Source organism: Anser brachyrhynchus (genome assembly GCF_964034855.1).
Source record: "Anser brachyrhynchus genome assembly, chromosome: 10".
Lineage (NCBI taxonomy): Eukaryota > Metazoa > Chordata > Aves > Anseriformes > Anatidae > Anser > Anser brachyrhynchus.
In genome coordinates, this window is record NC_137705.1 from 24,001,479 (window position 1) to 24,021,282 (window position 19,804).

Below are 19,804 nucleotides of genomic sequence, written 5' to 3' on the forward strand. Positions count from 1 at the left end.
TAAATTCTACACAAATACAGTCCTGTTAATCAAGATGAAAATCACAAAATCCCATTTCCCCTTCATCTCCAAGAGATATTAAAAAGCACTTAGAAGCTAATTTGAAATGGCAGCCCCTTTGCTGTAGCACTGTGCTACCTACCACAACACCACATGGAGCCACACAGGAGAATATAAGCACTGCATTGCCCTTAGAGCACTAAGGGATTTATTCAAATACAGCTTTATTTTTTTTTTTTTTAAGTACATGCATCTAAGGAAGAAAATGTTACTACTTTATCCACTGTTTCATGTTTTCTATCTTTCTTTTTTTTTAATCATCTTTAGATGAACCAGGATTAAATATTTGCATTAGGCATACCTATAAATGCCATCGAACAGCTGGGTCCTATCAACCCAAACATCACAAATGGCTTGCAAGATTCTGATTACTACATGCATATTAAATCAGCATTAACATTTTTTCCTAAAGAATATATGCCAGAGCAGGAGAGTTAAATGAGAGTTTAAAAATAAAGAATTAAGGCAGCCACTTCATCATGATAGCATGTTGTATTTCATTCTTCTCCAAAGTGTGTCCGAGTCCTGCAATTTTCATTTAGGATTTCTACCATTCTCCATATATTTAACCAATATTTTAAAGCAGCTGAATTAAAAGAAGTATATATATATAAATATTATTAACAATAGACACCCAGAAGAAAAATAACCACTTCTGCTACATAAGAAAATATTTTGCTATTGCTTTTTAAGATAAGGTATAACCTGACCACTACATACTACTCTCACATGTGAGGTCTATAATAGAATGTAAGAAAGCTGAAATGCTACAGCTGAAGGGGAAAACAGCCCTGGGACCCAAACCTGCAAACATTTTTTCCCATGATTAACTACTCTGCCATGAGGAATCTCATTTGAATCATTAAGAGTACTCAAAATACCAAAGTTAAATACATACATAAGTATTTACAGGTTTGGACTTTGATATGACCCGAGGAAGCAGCAAAGAAATTCTGCCCCTAATTTTCTTTGTTCTCAGCTGTGCTAATTCCCATCTCTACAGGAAGGATTTCTTCAGGGAAAAGAACAGTCATTGGCTAGCAGCCTCCCCTGGGCACCCAGAATTTCAATTCAGATTTTTAATTAGAAAAAAATGTTATCTCTCTTCCAACAAAAGCAGTATAATAAGAAGATGTGTGCAGATTGCCGCCCATAAAACAACTACATATAACATTAAATATTTGCATATCTTCTTATGTTAGCTTGGCAAGAATTAAATTTGCTACTCACGAGTACTGCTGACATTCCAAGTTCATGCCAAGAAATGTATTTACTACCACACACTGCCATCTTTTATATAACATAACATGTGCGTGTTTATATACATATACGCACACAGTCAGAAAGAGCTGTGCACCATAAATAATAATAATAAATCAAGTGAAAATACTATTTTTCCTCACACACCAAATTCACTAATAAACATAAGCAAGGTACAGATAAAAACTAAGCCCAATTTTCTTCATGATGTAATCACTATTCTCAAACTGAGAAAATTAACATGCTAGCCAAACTAACGTGAGGTAGACTAACTTGGCCAAATCACTCAGTCCCTCCTGCAGGATCTGGCCGAGGCTCAGTGCTCCCCAGGACTAGGTCTCCCTGGCCCCAAGAGCTGGGGGCTCTCGCTCTGCTGTAGCTGCTGCTGCTGCGCACCGCTCCCTGTTCTGCATGTGAAGGCCTTAGAGTTTGACCTAATTTTAACTCAAGTTGGGGAATCACAACCACTCTTAACATCTGCCTGTACAGACACGAGGCAGCTTCATCTTCAGGAAGAAAATGGAGGCTACTAAGAAAATTCTTATGATATTACAGAACACAGATAAAAGAAATATGGGGAGCAAGCAGCAACTCTTATAGCAGGAACTCAAAATTCAGCAGTCCAAAACAGGATTTATAAGAAGCATCCATCTATTTAATAAGGGAAATGTTTTGTGAATTTCATTTAATTTATCTGTCTTAACATCCAGATAGTTTATCAGCTCCTGAGAGATATTAGGATCATATTTAGTGATGTTTCTCTTCCATCAAGTTACACAGGAGCTTGTTTAAGCAGCTGCTGGAGAAGCTTTACCTAATGTTTCAGGGTCCTTGGGCTCTACAGAGACACCAAAGCATCGCTCAAGCCATGCTGACCTTTGCAGCAGGATAAATAGCAAAGGGGAAGGGATGTGTCCCTCCCCGATGGCCCAAGCATCCCTTGAGCACAGCCAGGGCTGGCTGCTGATGTGGGCAGAGGAGCAGGAGCCCCAAACCCATCCAGAGGTGCCTTCTGACGTGTGCTGTCTCCCAGGAGCAGGTATCAGCACTGCAGGAAGGGATGCAAAAGAGCTGCAGCAAGCAGCTACAGAGCAAATCTTCTTGTGAGAACAAACGCTTCCAAGCCCTTAGTCTAGGATCTGAGCATCAGCACTTGCATCCGTTCGAAACTTTTAAGTGGATTTGGCTATATTTTAATATATGATAAAATTTAACTGTGATAGCTGTCTTTGAGATGTGCTTTTTGTATGAATAAGTTTGAGACAAGGTGTGGTCATCTGGGGGGATTTAATTAATAATTCCTGGGAAATTCTCGCTTGAAAACTTACAAAATTGCTGAGTGTGCAGGTGACTGTCACCAACAGGGCAGCGAGAGAATCACCAAAACCATCTGTGAAGCTTGAAAAAAAAGTCTTCCCCCACCTGGTTTCAAGCTGATGAATGACATGTGAGTGTGCCCTTCAACAAATGAACAAACAAAGGTTTCCTGATTAAATAATGAGCTATTGCCTGCATCAGAAAAAAAAAAAACGTAAACAAATACAGAACTACTGAGAGCTAAACTGAGGAGTTAAAGCAGTTTCAGTAAAGACCAAGAGTTTCTCCAGAGCATGAGCTGTGAATAGCAAGCTGAGCCCATGTCACCAGCTTGGCTGGCACTGGCTGAGGCCATTACTTATTAAAATTTGTTGAATTTAGCTCCTTCCATCTCCTGGAGTGCTTTTTTTCTTCCTCCAAGTAGCAGTGGAAAGTAAAGGGCTGGAACTTGTTGATATGGTGATGGCATTAATTTTTGATCTCTTTCTTCAAACAAAAGATGCACACCCAGCTATCAAAATAATGTGAACATTGTTTAATGCTACTTGCCTGACTTTCCCTTGCCATTTAACTTGCCTAGGCACATAGATCTGAGCCAACAGGATGTAAAATATTACCCAACCAGAACTACCCACAATGCAAATATTTGATCCCCATGTTGCCTCTTCTTGTTTCTGAAGTCCTTTTTATAAATGTTCCTTTTACCTTAGTCCTCTTTTAAATCATTTTCAAAAGAATGACAAACTCCTATCAAACATACTGTGTCAGAAAGGAAAAGTCATTTCTCCAGGACAGTTCTCCTTCCTCTCTTTCAAAGAACAGCAGGAAACTATAGGTCCCAGAGAGGGTGACTGATGTGCAGATATGCTGTGCACAACTGGGAACCCCTTCTCTGTTGAGCAAGAATAACTGCAGCTGCTGCAATGGTATCAACAGCATTGTATGCAACATTCTTGTAAAGGGCATAGCTATAATATTAATATGTGATTAGGAGCTTCCATGCTGTTATTTTCATATTGTCCAACCAGAAATACGTCAATATATATATTATCTAAAAGCTTGGAATCCTTATGAATGTCTCTAGTTGGGAAAAAAAACCACTTCCCCCAACCCAACCCCCTTGACCCTCCCATTTCCTATTCCTGCAATGCAATAAAAATGCTTGCAAAAGTTTTGGACAGTCTCCTATCTTTTCTCTTGCTTGAGGAGAAAAGTAAATGCTCCTCAGATTCCTTGTAACAGGGAGAGGTTTAAAATAATTTCTAAAACATTTTATAGCATCTTAAAATATTCTCTTTTATCTTTTATATTTTTCTTACAGTGTCTGTAGATTATGGGCTGAGTTTAAAAAACCCTTGGGTGCTACTTTTGGAGTTGAGAGTATGCATATGGTGCACACATTTCCAACTAAGTGATGACTTCCATGAGACATAGTACTATATGTGGGTGGGATGCTGGCAAGTTACAGATTTTAATGTACAATTCAAATAAGGGCATGAAAATCCAAGTTTTGCAATAAAAGAAACATGCTGAAATTCAATGGGAGAAATTTAAAGTTATTTATTCTCTGCCTTCAAAAGAGCTGAGATTTTTGGTTGTGTCCTGAGGCTGTACAAAATGGCTACATGGAAAATCTGTCTCCAAGAAAATCTGCTCAGGACGGCAGGCATTAGGCTGTTTTTGTGATGTCATCTAGAGTATTGTTTCACAGAAAATATGGAATTGATTGCATTTTGCTAACTGAAGTGGAAACAAAAAGATTTCTCATGCTCAGTTGTAATCACTTCAAAATTAGGTTTAATACATCTTTCTGCCCTCAACAGAGACCTCATTAGCCGCAAGCAACTTCAGCAACCCCTAAGGATACGCACTGATACCACGATGCCCTGTAAGAAGCAGACTCTTGATGGCAATAGCTGTGGCTGCCTTAGGACATGTACAGCATGGTCCTTTATGCTGGAGTAGCGACACTATAAAAATGCTTTGCCCAAGGCACTAGCATAATTAGGGATGGCTCTGATCATTAGTACTGGAGAAGCAGTTATATTGTTTTGCAATTTATCCAGTACCAGTAAAATTCTCAGCTCTGTGCAGTACATAGTTTTCATTTGTTTCTTTCCCCAAGGAAAGTATAGATTGACCACACCACAAAATGTACTGAGACAGTGTGTCCCCAGTATGTTATAACACGCTCTGCTCTTTGTTGTGTAGACACCATTACTGAATTGTGTTATAATACATTATAGCCCTACATCAATAAAATATTTTTAGGTCTTTAAATGTGCTGACAGCATAGTACATAACAGATAACCATCAGATTCTTGAAAGTCTAGCATCAAATTTGTACGGATTCCAGTAATTTACCAAAAAAAAGTCCTAAAGAAGGATTTGTTACAAAGAAAGTACCTGGAGAAAGAAAAATTTTGTGCCTATTTACTACAAAAATGGGAAGATATTCTAGCAAATGGAAGGGGTGAGTGGTGACAGCCCAAGGCACAGGAATGTTAGTGGGAGAAGGACGAAAAGTTTGGGGGATGCGCTATCAGGAAAGTGCAAGAGGTTATGTAAAACTAATGAGACATGCAGAGCCCTAAAACCACACACTATTACACAAGGATCAAATCCCACAAACATCCCCATGTCATTTAAAAAAATCATTTTTTCTCATCAGATCTAAGACATACAATACAGTAGGATTTTTTTTTATTTTTGTTATTTTTAACAAAAAAAGCCCGGCACATCATCAAAGTCTCCTATGAAGTCAAAGAAAAGCACCTCCACCCTAAACTGAAGCTTCCACAGACTTATAGATGGGGGGGAAAAAAGCACGCTCCCTTCACTGGCTGTTCCTACCAGTGGAAGGAAAAAGTAGATGGGAGATGCACAGAGCTGTCAGCTCTTCCCATTCTATCTAAACAAAGCTGAAGTTCAGCCAGGACACTACTTTTACGAAAATGCCCTTGAAACCTGTAAAAAACAAGTCCCTCCCTTCAAAAAGCTGGCACCTTTGGAACTTCCCCCCTACCTTAAGCCTAATCCATTGCTGGCTCACAAGGGCTCTACATGCCTGTAACCCACCCGGGGCTTCGGTGCCTCTCCAAACAACAGCAGAGCTCACGCCCGCGCACTGCTGACTCCCCAGACCAATGGGGAATGACTGCAGACTTGAAAGACACGCTGCTTAAAAGGCTCTCTCATGTTTCAGCTGACCATGTGTTTTCTCTTAGTACCCTGCGAGTTCAAATACCTTCGTATAACAGAAGTCAGATTGAAAAGGCATTGTGCATAAAATAATTCTTATCCGCATTGGTACGAGCCTTTGTGCTTTTTAAAAGCATATACGAGCGGGCAGTGCAGTGCACTATTAATGCTACTTGGTGCAGAGATTGCATCTTGTTCAAATTCAGTGATAAAAAAACAGTTTGTAAAGGTTTTCTTTTAAACCTGATCCATAGCAGCACAGAAATATTTAACAACATCCACATCATTCATGGGTAACTATCTTTTGAGAAAGACCAGATTTCTCTCCTCGCATGTAACACTGCTAACTCAAGCTCATGTGCCAACTGCAGGGTCAAGCTCATGGTAATTACACAGTTTGCAACAGCATCCTGCTAAAGTCTATCCCAGATCATACAGCTGTTGTTTTTTATTATTATTTATTTTTAAAAAATAGCGGTAGTTCTTCATATTGAAAGATACGAGTATGCCAGTGGGAAGAAATCCAAAATGTACCAACAAGCTGTTCAGTGAACACTCCCCGGTTCAGACAATTCATTATCTCCAATTTTTATTACTTAACGCTATAGATTTTAGAACAAATTCAAGTCACTTAGAATGCCACTGAAGTAATACTTGAATGGAGAATGAGTATTCGCTATCACAAAATAAGGTGGTATCGACTATACTCAGAAACTACTCAGAAATTTGAGGACAGCAGCTTAAGAAAGAACTTAAATTGTGAGGCCCATATTTTACTATAGCTTGGTTTCAATTCATTGTCTGTGAGCAAACATTTCAGCAGCATTCTTCAAAGCCTTTGCATTTATACTGCAAACTTTGGCACTTGCCCATAGACATCATTTAGGATGATAGGACGGACTCTGCACATTTGATCTCACCATCTACTTTACAAGCTAAGCCAGTTGCTCACTAGTTGGCATGGGAGTTAGGAAGCAGCTGAGGTGTCTTGATTGATGGCGTTAGGTACTAACACATGGAAAAAATTATCTCTTGGTGGTGATTTTCCAGCCTTGCAGATATATAGACTAAATTTGGACAAATTTAAACCTGAAATCAGATGCAAATTCCTAGCTGGCCCCAGCACAGCCTGCCTTGCTTTCAGGGCTCAGGAGAGCCTCTTGGTGCTGTGCTACACAGCCCCATCCTCACCCAGCTCCCGGACACAAACAAGTACACCATGCTGCAGCAGCTGGCAACAACCAACACTCCTGGGAAGGGTGACACTGGAACTCCTTATCCTCTATGAGCAGTTGAATTTCCTAGCTTCCCTTAATCAGCTAGTGTGGAGCACCTCACACTACAACTGTATTATTATGGGTACTGAACTCATTCTCTGGGTTGTTCTGGGCAGGCTCTGGGACCCAATGCTCTCTTATGGACTTCAGGTAACCAGGAATGCTTCTAAAACATGGGTTAACATACTGAATCCTGTTGTCATGAAAATGTTTATTGCTACTGAAAAAAGCTAGGGCTGTGAGAGTATTTACGGTAACCATTTCTATGTCAGAAACTGTGCTTTACAAAAGCCATTTTAATTTGGTAAAGATGAACATACCATGTTAAATAAAATGTTCCTAAGACTAGAGCTTGTAATTACTTGTATTTAAGCCAGAAACAGTCAGTAGTAAGTTGCTTACTAACATATACCTTTACTAGTATGTTGACTCAGCTGTCCATGTGTCTGTTTTCCTTGTACCCCACTTTACACCACCCATCACAGAAAGCTGAGACTGGCAGCCTGTAAGAAGCACAGTGGCTGGAAGAGCCAGAGGTATAGTCCTGATTTTATGTACTACATTCCTTCAGCCCACCAATCTGCTGTCTACTTGGGGAAATGCAGGCCGTGTCCCTGGGAGGGACTTCAAAATGACTGGGGACAAGGACTAGACAGCGCCAGAGTAGTCGTGATGGAGACTGTCTTTCCTTAAGAAAATCTACAAGTCTCATGCTTTGGTTTGCATTTGCAGTCTTTCTGGAGCATGTGTTCTGATGTGCTATGGGTTATGAACATGTATCATGGAAATGAACTAAGCACCTAATCCCAGCACCACTCAGTTAATTAATACTTTGCTGTTAGCAGCACTATAACTGCATGAATTTCATGAGAATTAACAAGATTTGTTTGCATTAATGAGCTTTCACATCTCCCAGGTGACAGCAGGGGCTATGCCACAGGGACCTGCGCTCAGCTGCAGCCTCTGCCACCAGTCCCCAAGGGGCTACAGGGACTCCAGCACCAGAGCACAGGGCTCTGACCTCCCACCTCCAGCGCCTTGCTCCCCACTTCTGTGACTGGCTGCACAGTGCAGAGAGGGATTACTGGTGGCTCGGAGTGGGGAGAGGGAAGGCAACCCTCTGGCCTACTGATTAAATGGACTAGAATTGAACTTGCAACAAAAATAAACACAGCAAGTACACAAATCAGCAACACTTGCGTGACTTATGGAAGACAAAAATCAAATTACTTCAAGATGATCTTCGCAATTACGTTAGCAAGTTCAATAGAGCATCAAAGATGACAGCTGTAGCTTTCTGCGGCAAGGATCCCACAGAAAGCGGTGACAGAGCTCCTCCAGGCTTCGGCAGCGGCAGAGCCGAGCCCCTCTTCCCTCCCATTCCTAAGGCATTACTCACCCAAGTACCATGAAGATCTTCATCAATCAGTATCGAGACAAAAAAGTTAGGGTGGCCAATGACAGAACTGCAATGTGTTTGACACCATTAGCTGAGACTTCTCCCATTTTCAGTCTATGATTTGCACCCCTCCAGATGCCCATTTCCCCCCCGTGCAAACCCCTACATCCACACAGGAGATGCAACACCTTCTTCATCCCCAACCACACGCTGACAACAGCGGTGCCCAAAGCCTTAGCGGTGGGCCCAGGGTGCTGACAGCAAAACTGAGGACATGATCCTGTGATAAGAGATGGTTTTTTCTGGCTGTCTGCATGGCTGTACATTATTAAAAGAAATGATATTGCTTGCTTTTATAAATTTCAACTGTAACAACATTTTGCATTAAATCATTTACCTCCAAACACCAGATTTGCCTCAGTTACTGAGTTAAGTTTATCAATTTTCATGAGCAAGGAGGAGAGTAGGACCCACAGCAAATTAATAGATGAACACCAGAACAAATACATGGCTTATACCCTTGAAAGGTCAGTATTACCTTTGCTGTGAACTACATAAGATTTAACCAAGTGGTACAGGCCATGTTTTGGGACAGGTTTCTGTAGATCTGAGTTCTGCATATTCTGTTAGTTTGCTCATTTGCAAACATCTGTAGCTTAACACACTGATCTTCCACTAAAAACAAAACAAAAAAACCCACACACAAAAATGGAGTTAGTTCCATTTGTTTTCCATATATGGGAATAACTGTCTCTAAACAAAGTTAATTCTTGAGTCCAAGTGGGATTGAAGATGCTTTTCAGATAAGAAGTGGTAAAATAAAATCACAACAGATCACAGAAAATGATGTTGTTATTCCCTTCCTGCAGCATTCATCTAATTTTATGTTTCACATTGGGGCAGTTTGGCCTTTTCAGAAGACCAGAAAGACGGCAGACAAACAGCAGTTGAGCAGTGGTTAGACTGCACTCACGTAAACCAGCAATCATAATTCTGGGGAGAAAATGATTTCCTGTCAGAAATATAGACTGAAACTGCCAGGAAAGTATCTCCAAAGCTACAAACTTATCACCATTAGACTTGTGATGAGAAGAAAAATCAGAATTGTACCACTTAGTAAAAGAACAGAAAAAACATGGATGAAATGTCATGCAGAGAGGAAGAAAAGATGACATAGCCATGAAGTCAGCTTTAGTTCTGAATAATTTGTTTTGAAATTGCAATTCTAAAAATAAATAAATAAATAAATAAAAATCAGAGTAAGAGGAATAGGTAAAAATACAGTTGCATTTACAGCCTACCCACTGCGATATTTTCTTTCCAGACAACTGGCAAGATTCTTCACTAGCTATGAAGCAATGTCTTAACAGTCTTGGGGATTTACTCATCTCTCCATCTTTTGTACCAGAACTATCAAGTGGGATGAACAACATGCAAATGATGTGAAAACAAGTTCTTGGCTACCTATTTGAACCACCCCAGCTGCAACTTGGTGTTCAAAGCTGGCACCAGGATTATAGCCTTTTCTTAACCAAGAAAGGAATGTTTGAGAGGTGCCTTTCCTTGAGCTTTTTCAAAAGTATTCACCTAACAAAATTATCTCCCCAGTGCGGGGGGAGACGAGATGTTCTGCTCTTTTAGCATCAACAGTACGAAAAGGCAAGAAACGCTGCACGGTGTGATTTCCTGATCATGCTACTTGTAACCTGTAGCCTTCTGGCCCATTTCATCTGCTTTTCTGCAGTTTTAATTGCTGAGCTCAAAGGAGATGCATGCTAGAAATAGATGGCTGGTTCATAGCAACATTATCTCATGCAGCATCAGAAATTTTCACATGTGAAAAGCTTGTCCAGGTTGGTTTTTTGTTGTTGTTTGTTTTTAAAAAACACCAGTGACTACAGCAGATAAAGCATTACCACTAGTGAGTGCATCAGCCGACTTATTATTTCAACCTCCCAGAGAAAAACAGACTGGAAATTCAAATATCAACTGCCACATGTCACTTGTGTTATGCCATGAAACCAAAACCCAGAGCAAACTGATTTTTATTTTTTTTTCATAGAGCCCCAGAACATAAAACTTATCAAGAAATGAGAAACACAGTAGGAGCTGAATCTAACTGTAAATTCTGACATATCTCCACTAATAATGATTAATGACTAAGAAACAGAAAAGGGAGGCTGCATACACAAATGCCAACCTGAGCTGACACTAAGACACAGAGCTATTTTAAATATTTTTCCTTCTAATTACATATTTCTTACTACTGTAAAATACCCAATATACAGAAATAGATTGGCTCTATTGCTTGTCTCAAAAGCAGCAGGCAGTCAAATAAGCTCTGAAAAGCTAATTCAAATGCCACTAGTAAAACAGCACTGCTGTTCCTTCCACCAAAAATCCAAATAAAGCTCATTTACTTCTCTTGTGAGTGTATGACAGGGCTCTTACCACCAAAGCAGTAATTCTACAGTAATATATGAACACAGAGACCAAAGGCCCAAATCCACCATCCGTGCTACAACCTCCAGTTTTTTTGCTGGCATTTCAGTGGGAGCATAACTCACTTTACCTGCAGGGAGGACTGTGGCCCCAGAAGCTCAGCTTGTTCACCATTATGGAGGTGATCTCCAAAAGAGTGAGTAAATCCAGAGCATGCTAATAAATAGTACTTAGGATATGCCACTCTGTTCACTACTTTCCCAGGACCAAATCTACTTTTCCTGGGCACACCACCTCTTTTCAAGGGAAAACTTCACAACTAATATGTGGGCCTTCACTTTCTACATGGCCTGAGTTTCACCATTCACATGAAAATAAACGTAAGTTTCATTACTCTCCTGTTTCACTGACAGGTGAAAAAGAGGTTTGCATGCCAGAGGGCATGTCTGGAGACAGCTAAGTATGCAGCAGTAAAGTCTGTCAGATCTCTGGGGGTCCACACAGCAGCAGGTGTGGTTTCAACACCATGACAGCAGGGGCAGGTAAATTCTTGTGGTATAAAACATAGCAGTGCCATCAGCGTAATGCCCCTCTCCACACAGCATTACCTCCACCCTCCCACAGGACAACGTCTGTGTGGAGGTGGGGGGGCCTACGCCGTGCCAGGGGTCCCAGCCACGAGGGGGTTCAGCAAGGCCACATCTGGCACAAAGCAGGTGACAAGTGACAGAGAACAAACCCCATCCCTTAACACCACTGACCCCTCATCCAAAATTTTTAGCAGCGCGTTGATATTTGGGGGTATCAAGGTGCCCTCCTTGCTGCCAATCGTCATGAAAGACTGCAATAGCATCCTCCGTCACTGGTTCAATGCCACGTAAGACATCTGGAAGCAGGGTGTTGGCGGTATTTGTGCTATGCTCCCAGCAGGAAGCTATTTACTGGTAGAGATCATGACAGCACTGCTGGAGATGAAAACACCCCAAAAAAGTGTCCATGACTGGCAACTTTTATTTTGCAACACATGTCAAACTCTTGTGTGTGATGTGGCACAACTAGCTATCACATGACGTAAGTGCAACAGCAGATATTTTAACATACAATACAATTGTTTGGGAGAAGTTAATGCAACTCCCTGCTGCGAGACATATAAAGTGATGGCCAAGTCCTGACAAGTGCTCTAAGTCCACTCAAACCAGCACTGCAAGCTGAAAGGCTTTCTAATAGGGCAGGATGCACTGGGCAGAAACTTCCAGAAGCAAATGGCACGTGGAAATCCTTCACGCACACAGAAATATTAACCAAACGAGAAGCAGAATTACTAGCTTGGGTTGGGCTTCCTCAGAGCAATGAAGCAATTCCCTTAGAAATGCCTCTATACATTCAGAGCCTGCACTTACGGCAGATTAGCCATGCTGTCATCTTATGTGAATACCAGTCTTTGCTTGGGAAAATGAATTAAGACCACACCAAAATTACCCCAGCAAAGCGTTCTCAACGGGCACTTGTAACCTCAGGGATGCCATTTTAACAGCAGAAGGAACCAGCAAAATACAGGCTGGTTTACCAGTGGTGTTTTACTGCAGAACAAAACACAGTTTACAGAAGTAAGACACAGCAAGGAAACATGTCGCTCAGCCCCCTGCGTGATGGTGCAGCTCTTCAAGACAAGCAAGTCCTTCTTCATCCCTTCTAACACAGGCCTTAGGAAAAAATCACATCTGACATGAGTGAGTCATCTTCTCATTCAGACATGAATTCACTTTATCCTTGTTGGAAGGATGACCTAACCCCTACCTTCTCCAGACTTCCTCAGCAGGGATCCAGGCACAGGGGTGGAAAGGGGCTCAGCAACAGAGGTGAAAAGAGGAAGGCAAAACATATACAAATGCATGGAAAAGTGATAATTCTGGAGCTTTCCTCTAGGAAACCATGTGCACGGCAACAAAAATAACCCAGGGGGTTCCCTCTCTGCTCTGGCTCCCTGTGAGGAGCCACTTTAAAGCTTTTAGAACATTTGCAGAGTTTGAGAGAAATGGTTTTTGTTTAACTTTAGCTACTTCAGAAATGCCTGGGGCCTGAAGAAACATATTTTTGGATTGCTCTTAAAGAACAGTCTGAACTTTGAAGCTCAGGGAATTTTTTTCAGATCAAATGTTAAATTAATAAACACCAAAATGACAAATCAGTCCGAGTACTGGGGAAAAAAATTAATCACTAAAAAAGTCTTCTTGGATTAATTAATTGTGGCACGTTGTTACTTATTCTAATATTTTGATGGTCTTGGAATGTCAAGTCCTGTGAACTACATTGCATAGCGTGCTTTTGCCCTAACTCATTTGATGCAAGTGCTTACTTTTCCCCCTACAAAATAAAAAAGGCTCATCAAAACCATTGAAGAAGCTTCAGTTTGGGTAACAATGAGATCATAACTAGCTTACGTACGGATCCTTTAAGTTTAAGAAACATGCATAGAAATTCAAAGCATCTGGAACCTAAATCACTTCTTTGTACGCAGCTGCTTTATAGCAGAAGTTTCATCCACAGTGTTGAACTGACTCTTCACTTTCTTGTTAATTGAGGTGCATGACTGGAGTGCCCCATGTGACTCATTTATTCCTCACTGCATTGCAAGAGATGGCTGGATAAGGAAACCTTGACTTCATGGGAAGTCCTGGGTCAGTCAGCTGCCCAGCGAGCTACACACAGACTATTAACTACAGATGCGTGGCTGCGGAATTATCTACAAGAACATATAAACAGGAACTGTATCATGCCAGTATTGCCACATCCACATTTTTGTACACTCGTCTTTATTTTCCTCACCCCATTTTCGGAAGCAAAGACATGATTCATTCTTAATGGGTGCCCTATTAAGCACTTAAAAAGCAATAACATAAAAACAACCTTCCCCCATAAGTACTGGTAAACAACGAAAAAACCAACTCACCAGTGTAGTTCCGTAACATCCTAGGGAAGTACAAAGGGGGGACCTAATCAGCACACTTTTCTGTAGATTTTGGGGATATATTTTTCAGGAATCTGAGAACTGTGAACTTTGGAAGCCCAGAAGTATACCTACCAAGGACCTTTTTGAAAGACAGACACATGCAGAGAGTGCAGAGAGAGAGAGGGACGGGGGGGGGGGGGGGCGACAGAGAGAGAGAGAGAGAAGAGGGAGGAATACAGATTCCAGTATTCCAGTCTATTGTTACTAATGGAAGCCAAGCTAATTGTACTAGGACACCCCTACTGTGGGATGGAGCTGAGATACGAGAGTTCCTGCTGATTTTATCCCTTTGGAATCTTGCACCAGCATTACCACCCCAAAAACCTCAGTCCCATAAGAGGGACAGATCCTGAGCTGGCACTGATGGACAGTGTGCTTTGATTAACACCACAAGCTCCTGACCCAGAACATCAGTGCCCTGAGGAGGATTCCAACAAACATCTGTTACCATTAAAGATCTCTGGTTGAGATCTACACCCAGAGAGGGCCAGGACTGAGGGATTGCATAGTTCCTCTGAGGCTTAAAGAGCACACAGAATTGAGTGTTAGCAGAGCAACATTTAAGAAACTCAGCTTTAGAATCAGAAATGAGGAATGTGAAGCTATTGATTTAGTGGTTTCTCTAATGCTTCTCTATTTAACATTTGCAAATTTAATATTTAGATATGCAAGCCTTACAAAAATTATGTCTCGAGAAACAGCTTCTGTACTTCTCATAATAAACAATATTTCCAAAAATACATAGTATGTGTAACAGAGGTTTACAGCTGGGATCCTACATTACTTCTTAGAGCCACTTATCTAAGATGGAGTATCTGTAAAAAGCCTCTCTGTTTGATATTTACACAGGTGTCCTGGAGCATTTTATAATCATGAAGCAGATCAGCATAGCCTTAGGATCTCAATCTATAATAAAAGTACAGTAGGATCATGACAGAGAAAGAGCTGGCTACCATTTGACACTGATCTTTTATTCCTTCCAGAAGATCATCTAAGAATGGAGGATGATGTCTTCAGTTCTTCATGAGAGAAAGATGAAGAGAACCTGTGTCTTTTCCTAACTTTGCTCATCTAGGCTTTTTAAAGATAAAGTCAAGCTGGCAACTCACATAAACGTTTAAATTTTGCCACTCTTAGTTATACTAAGTAGTTCATCTGAACTTGGCAATAGATCTTGTACAGTAAGGTCCACAAGCCAGGGATCTTTCAAGATCTCTACTTCCAAAAGTCAAGCATTAAACTAGAAAAGCCATAGTAACTTAAAGTATTCAAAATATACACCACCAAGGAGGACAATCAGATATGAGAGATGACAGAGTCTACACAAGGCATAGATGTTTCCACATATTCTCTAACCACAGAGAGCATCAGAAACTAAGTTACAAATTAAAGCAGATTCTGTGATAAAAATGGCCTCCAGAAAAGGCATATATCATCCTCTCAAAAAGAATGTGATGTGTTATCCGCAGAATCCTCCACAATGACTAATCTGTCATTTCAGCCAGCCAAATCCTGAAGACATTTGAATCTTAACAAGGTAACAACAAAATCCACTAGAATATAAGAACAAGGCACATATTCAGTTCTTATTACATCTGGTCTCTTTAGAGTTATTCTGCTTTTAATCTGCTGTAATAGAGACCTTACATTTGAGTTAAGATCTTGGAATTTGACATGTTCATATAGAAATATATATTGCATGCAAATGGCATTACAAAGGCAACACTAGTAGATCAGGCCTTGTGCTTAGTATGAATGAATTATGCCCTCCATTGAAGCAGTCCTCCTGTCATCCTTTTCCAAAGCATCTGTCATGCAGGATCTATATGTACTTCCTTGCTACAGGAGACAAAATCAGGGTGAAAAAGATTTCACCTCATATTGCCTAGGCTGTGTACAGTATTTCTCACTGCCTTTTACACCAAAGTGTTGCAGTCTCCCCCTAAGTTTTGTCATTCATTCAGATTCCCACATATACCAGAAGGGCATAGACAAAAAAAAAAGTAATTATGTATAATGCAACGCAAATCATGACACACAATACTTCTGAAAAGATTAAAAAAAAAAAGTATCATGTATTTTCAGGTACAAGCACATCATCATGCATACTGAGGATTGCGGGTATTTGTAACTATCCAGCATTCCACATAATGTATATAACTACCTGGGAATTGTTCCCAGACTACTATCATTAGCATTTGTCTCATTGTACATGTATAAATCAAATGGCACCGTGGCCTAAAAATGGACATATTATCTTTGACACAAGTAACCATTTGCCTGCTTAAGAGCTGTAGCAACACTAACTTTTAAAGTATTGATTTGACACATCTTGCATTATTCATTTACTTTATAGTGTTTTTGGAGATGTTTCTTTGGCTATGGTTTTACTTTCAGTTCATTAAGTCTTCAGACTTGATTCACATACAGGCTTTTTACCCACAAATGTACTACGTGGAGATAAGCATATCATCAAGGGAATACTTCTGTCTAGAAATAGGCAAACCTGCAGTTTTCTGTGACTATCAAGTAACTCCAACAATGTCTGCTAACAATGCATTTGCCCACCATAACTTGGTCTTTTCCCTATTTTTTCTTCTGATGTTCACCAGTTCACGTCTTGCTGAGTAACAACTCCCTTCATGCCGTGAAACCTATCACCAAAGAAAAACATAAAAACATAGCTGAAGAGTATTTTACAGCATTAATGCTCTGAATCTCCCTGCTCCAAGCAATGGCCAGTTCCAGTTTGCTTAGAGATTACTGTTTACTACTCTAAGGTTGCTGATTTACAAAGCGAAGAGGTTACTTGAGAAGTCCTTCTTTAAGGACTTAGAAGTCCTAAGTCCTTTAAAAAAAAAAAAAAAGGAAAAAAGGAAAAAAAAAGCACTTACCAAGCATAGCTCTTCTGAAATCAACAGCCAAGGAAAACAAATCCTAGCCCTTACTTAAGAAAAGTTGTGTAAAGATTGCAGTTCTTTTATGAAGAACAACAGGAACCCTCCCAGGAGCTGGGCTTGTTTCCCTTATAGAGGAGACAGCAGGCAGCAGCCAACACTGTAAAGCCAGCTGCTGCACTGCTATCGGCCAGGGGAGCAGAGGGCACCGGTGAGGGTGCTGCATTCTGCAAGGTGCCCTCGCAATGCCAGCTGGCACTGGGACCAGGGGTCACCTGAGGAACTGCACAGAGGTCATCATCTTGTGTTCCTTCACTCAGGCTGTGCTTCCAGAGAAGGACTTTCAAAAAGTAATTATTTAAAAAAAAAAGAAATTGTGGAATGGGCTGCCTTATAAAAACAAAAACCAAAAAAGAACTGTGAGACACACTATAAACTCTACGCTTTGGTTTGCATTTTTTGAATTCCTTGCAATGGATCTGGAATAAATCAGCAATGGGTCAAACCAGTTCAGAAAGTGTTTGAATAGCTGCCTATGGAGTGTTCAGGGGTCCTCCGTCAGCTGAGTATTTTGACCTGCTGCTGTTCAATTACCATTTGAGAAAGCGAGAAAGCAGGACTGCTGGGAAAGACAGCACAATGTAAACCAACATTGGCTATAAAAGCATACGGTGTACCAATATTCACACTGCACATCCTGTGTTTCAGAGCCATTACCAAAAGCAACTTTGCATCACACCACTCAGCGATGCTCCTAGCTAGCGATGTTCAATATAGTCACAGATACAAGGTCCTTAAAAAAACACCATGAAAGCCCAAACTACCTGATTGTATCTCTATAATAGAAACACTAATTGACAACAAATTATTATTTTGCGCTTATAAATTGTATAATGACGAACATACCACATGCATTCTAGGCTTTCTGTCTGCACTGGAAATCAACCGGGAAATTAGGAGGTATGGCGTAGAAACATCACTACAAATATACTGTATTACTGCTTTTGCAGCTGCAGTCCCAGAATTTGTTTCACAATAATTCAGTTAGCCATGTTTAAATAACCAGCCAGCAGAAGAAAGGCTGATATATTTCATACGCATTCTGTTTGAGCAGGGGGGGCCTTCATGTCTGGTCGAAAATATCAGGCTCATATGACACCACCAAAGTCAGGAGAGATGCCTAACCATAACTAAAAGCAGAATTTGGCCAAGACAATTGGAAAATACCAGCAGAGCATATACAAATGCACACACGCAACCTCATATAATAGCAGCAAATAAGAGATTGATTTTATAATCACACCTTTTAAAAAAACAAAGTTCACGTACAAACCCCTCACTGCACTGCTCCATGGTTAGTTTCTCCCACTGCAACATCAACAGATACATATGAGCCTTTAGTAGGGGAGAATGTTTTCCTATCTTTTCTTTTTCTTTTTCTTTTTCTTTTTCTTTTTCTTTTTCTTTTTCTTTTTCTTTTTCTTTTCTTTTTCTTTTTCTTTTTCTTTTTCTTTTTCTTTTTCTTTCTTTTTTCTTTTTTCCTTTCCTTTCCTTTCCTTTCCTTTCCTTTCCTTTCCTTTCCTTTCCTTTCCTTTCCTTTCCTTTCCTTTCCTTTCCTTTCCTTTCCTTTCTTTCCTTTCCTTTCCTTTCCTTTCCTTTCCTTTCCTTTCCTTTCCTTTCCTTTCCTTTCCTTTCCTTTCCTTTCCTTTCCCTTTCCTTTCCCTTCCCTTCCCTTCCCTTCCCTTCCCTTCCCTTCCCTTCCCTTCCCTTCCCTTCCCTTCCCTTCTCCTTTCCTTTCCTTTCCTTTCCTTTCCTTTCCTTTCCTTTCCTTTCCTTTCCTTTCCTTTCCTTTCCTTTCCTTTCCTTTCCTTTCCTTCCTTTCCTTTCCTTTCCTTTCCTTTCCTTTCCTTTCCTTTCCTTTCCTTTCCTTTCCTTTCCTTTCCTTTCCTTTCCTTTCCTTTCCTTTCCTTTCCTTTCCTTTCCTTTCCTTTCCTTTCCTTCCTTTCCTTTCCTTTCCTTTCCTTTCCTTTCCTTTCCTTTCCTTTCCTTTCCTTTCCTTTCCTTTCCTTTCCTTTCCTTTCCTTTCCTTTCCTTTCCTTTCCTTTCCTTTCCTTTCCTTTCCTTTCCTTTCCTTTCCTTTCCTTTCCTTTCCTTTCCTTTCCTTTCCTTTCTTTTTTTCTTTTTTTCTCTCCTCTCCTCTCCTCTCCTCTCCTCTGGCTGTTGAGGATCTTAAACACAGTTTGAAGAGTGAAAGAGCAGATCTGGACTGCCTTCCAAACTGACTTAAATTATAGATAAGCAATTTTAGGACTGACACAGTCAACAAGTATAATATATATATTAATATATATATAAAAGAGACTTTTATTTTTCCCCTTTTTTCTTACAGTTTCCTCTAGAATATATTTCAGAAAGAAAAGAAAAAAAAAAAAGTGTCCTTCCTGATTCAGCAAAAGCACTCTTTTACAAAGAACATCTTAATGGTTTAGAAATTATTTCTCAAGAACCCTTACCCAAAAGGAAAGCAGTCTTTCTGCCAGCTTCAGTGACAATTTCTACAAGTTCTGTATCATCTTTGTCAGGTCATGAAACATGTAAACATGAAACATGTCCTTAAGAAAAGGAATGGGTTTGATGCTCTTTTCTGCATGTAGTGCCTGACTCGAGGCTGCCATTCACTTCTTCATGTTCACCCCCTGTCCTGGTTTTCTTCCTGCTAACACCTGTGGCTTCAATATTTTGCAAAGACGGGGTGAGTATTCGTATTGGCAAATCCATAACCGGACACAAAGGTTTGAGAAGATCACTAAAAATACAAGATTCAAATCCAGGGGTAACAGCATTTTTAACAAAATTAAACAGATAAACTTTGCTGCAAATTAAAAACAATTCTCTTGTATCTGAGCCCATAATGACTATTTTGAATACAGTTATTTACTGC

General features: G+C 40.3%; 1 protein-coding gene across 1 annotated transcript in view; it reads right to left on the bottom strand.

Moving 5' to 3' along the window:
• Positions 1–19,641, bottom strand: part of LOC308200491 (uncharacterized protein) — a gene marked incomplete at its 5' end in the record, with an annotated part of 108,923 nt that extends 89,282 nt beyond the window's left edge. Inside the window, 2 exons of the mRNA XM_080606355.1 lie at positions 13,907–19,245; positions 19,587–19,641. Coding sequence (XP_080462481.1) covers positions 18,200–19,245; positions 19,587–19,641 — 1,101 coding nt within the window. The 3' untranslated portion in view covers positions 13,907–18,199. The remainder of the gene's footprint in view (positions 1–13,906; positions 19,246–19,586) is intronic.
• Between the last annotated feature and the right edge of the window lie 163 nt (positions 19,642–19,804).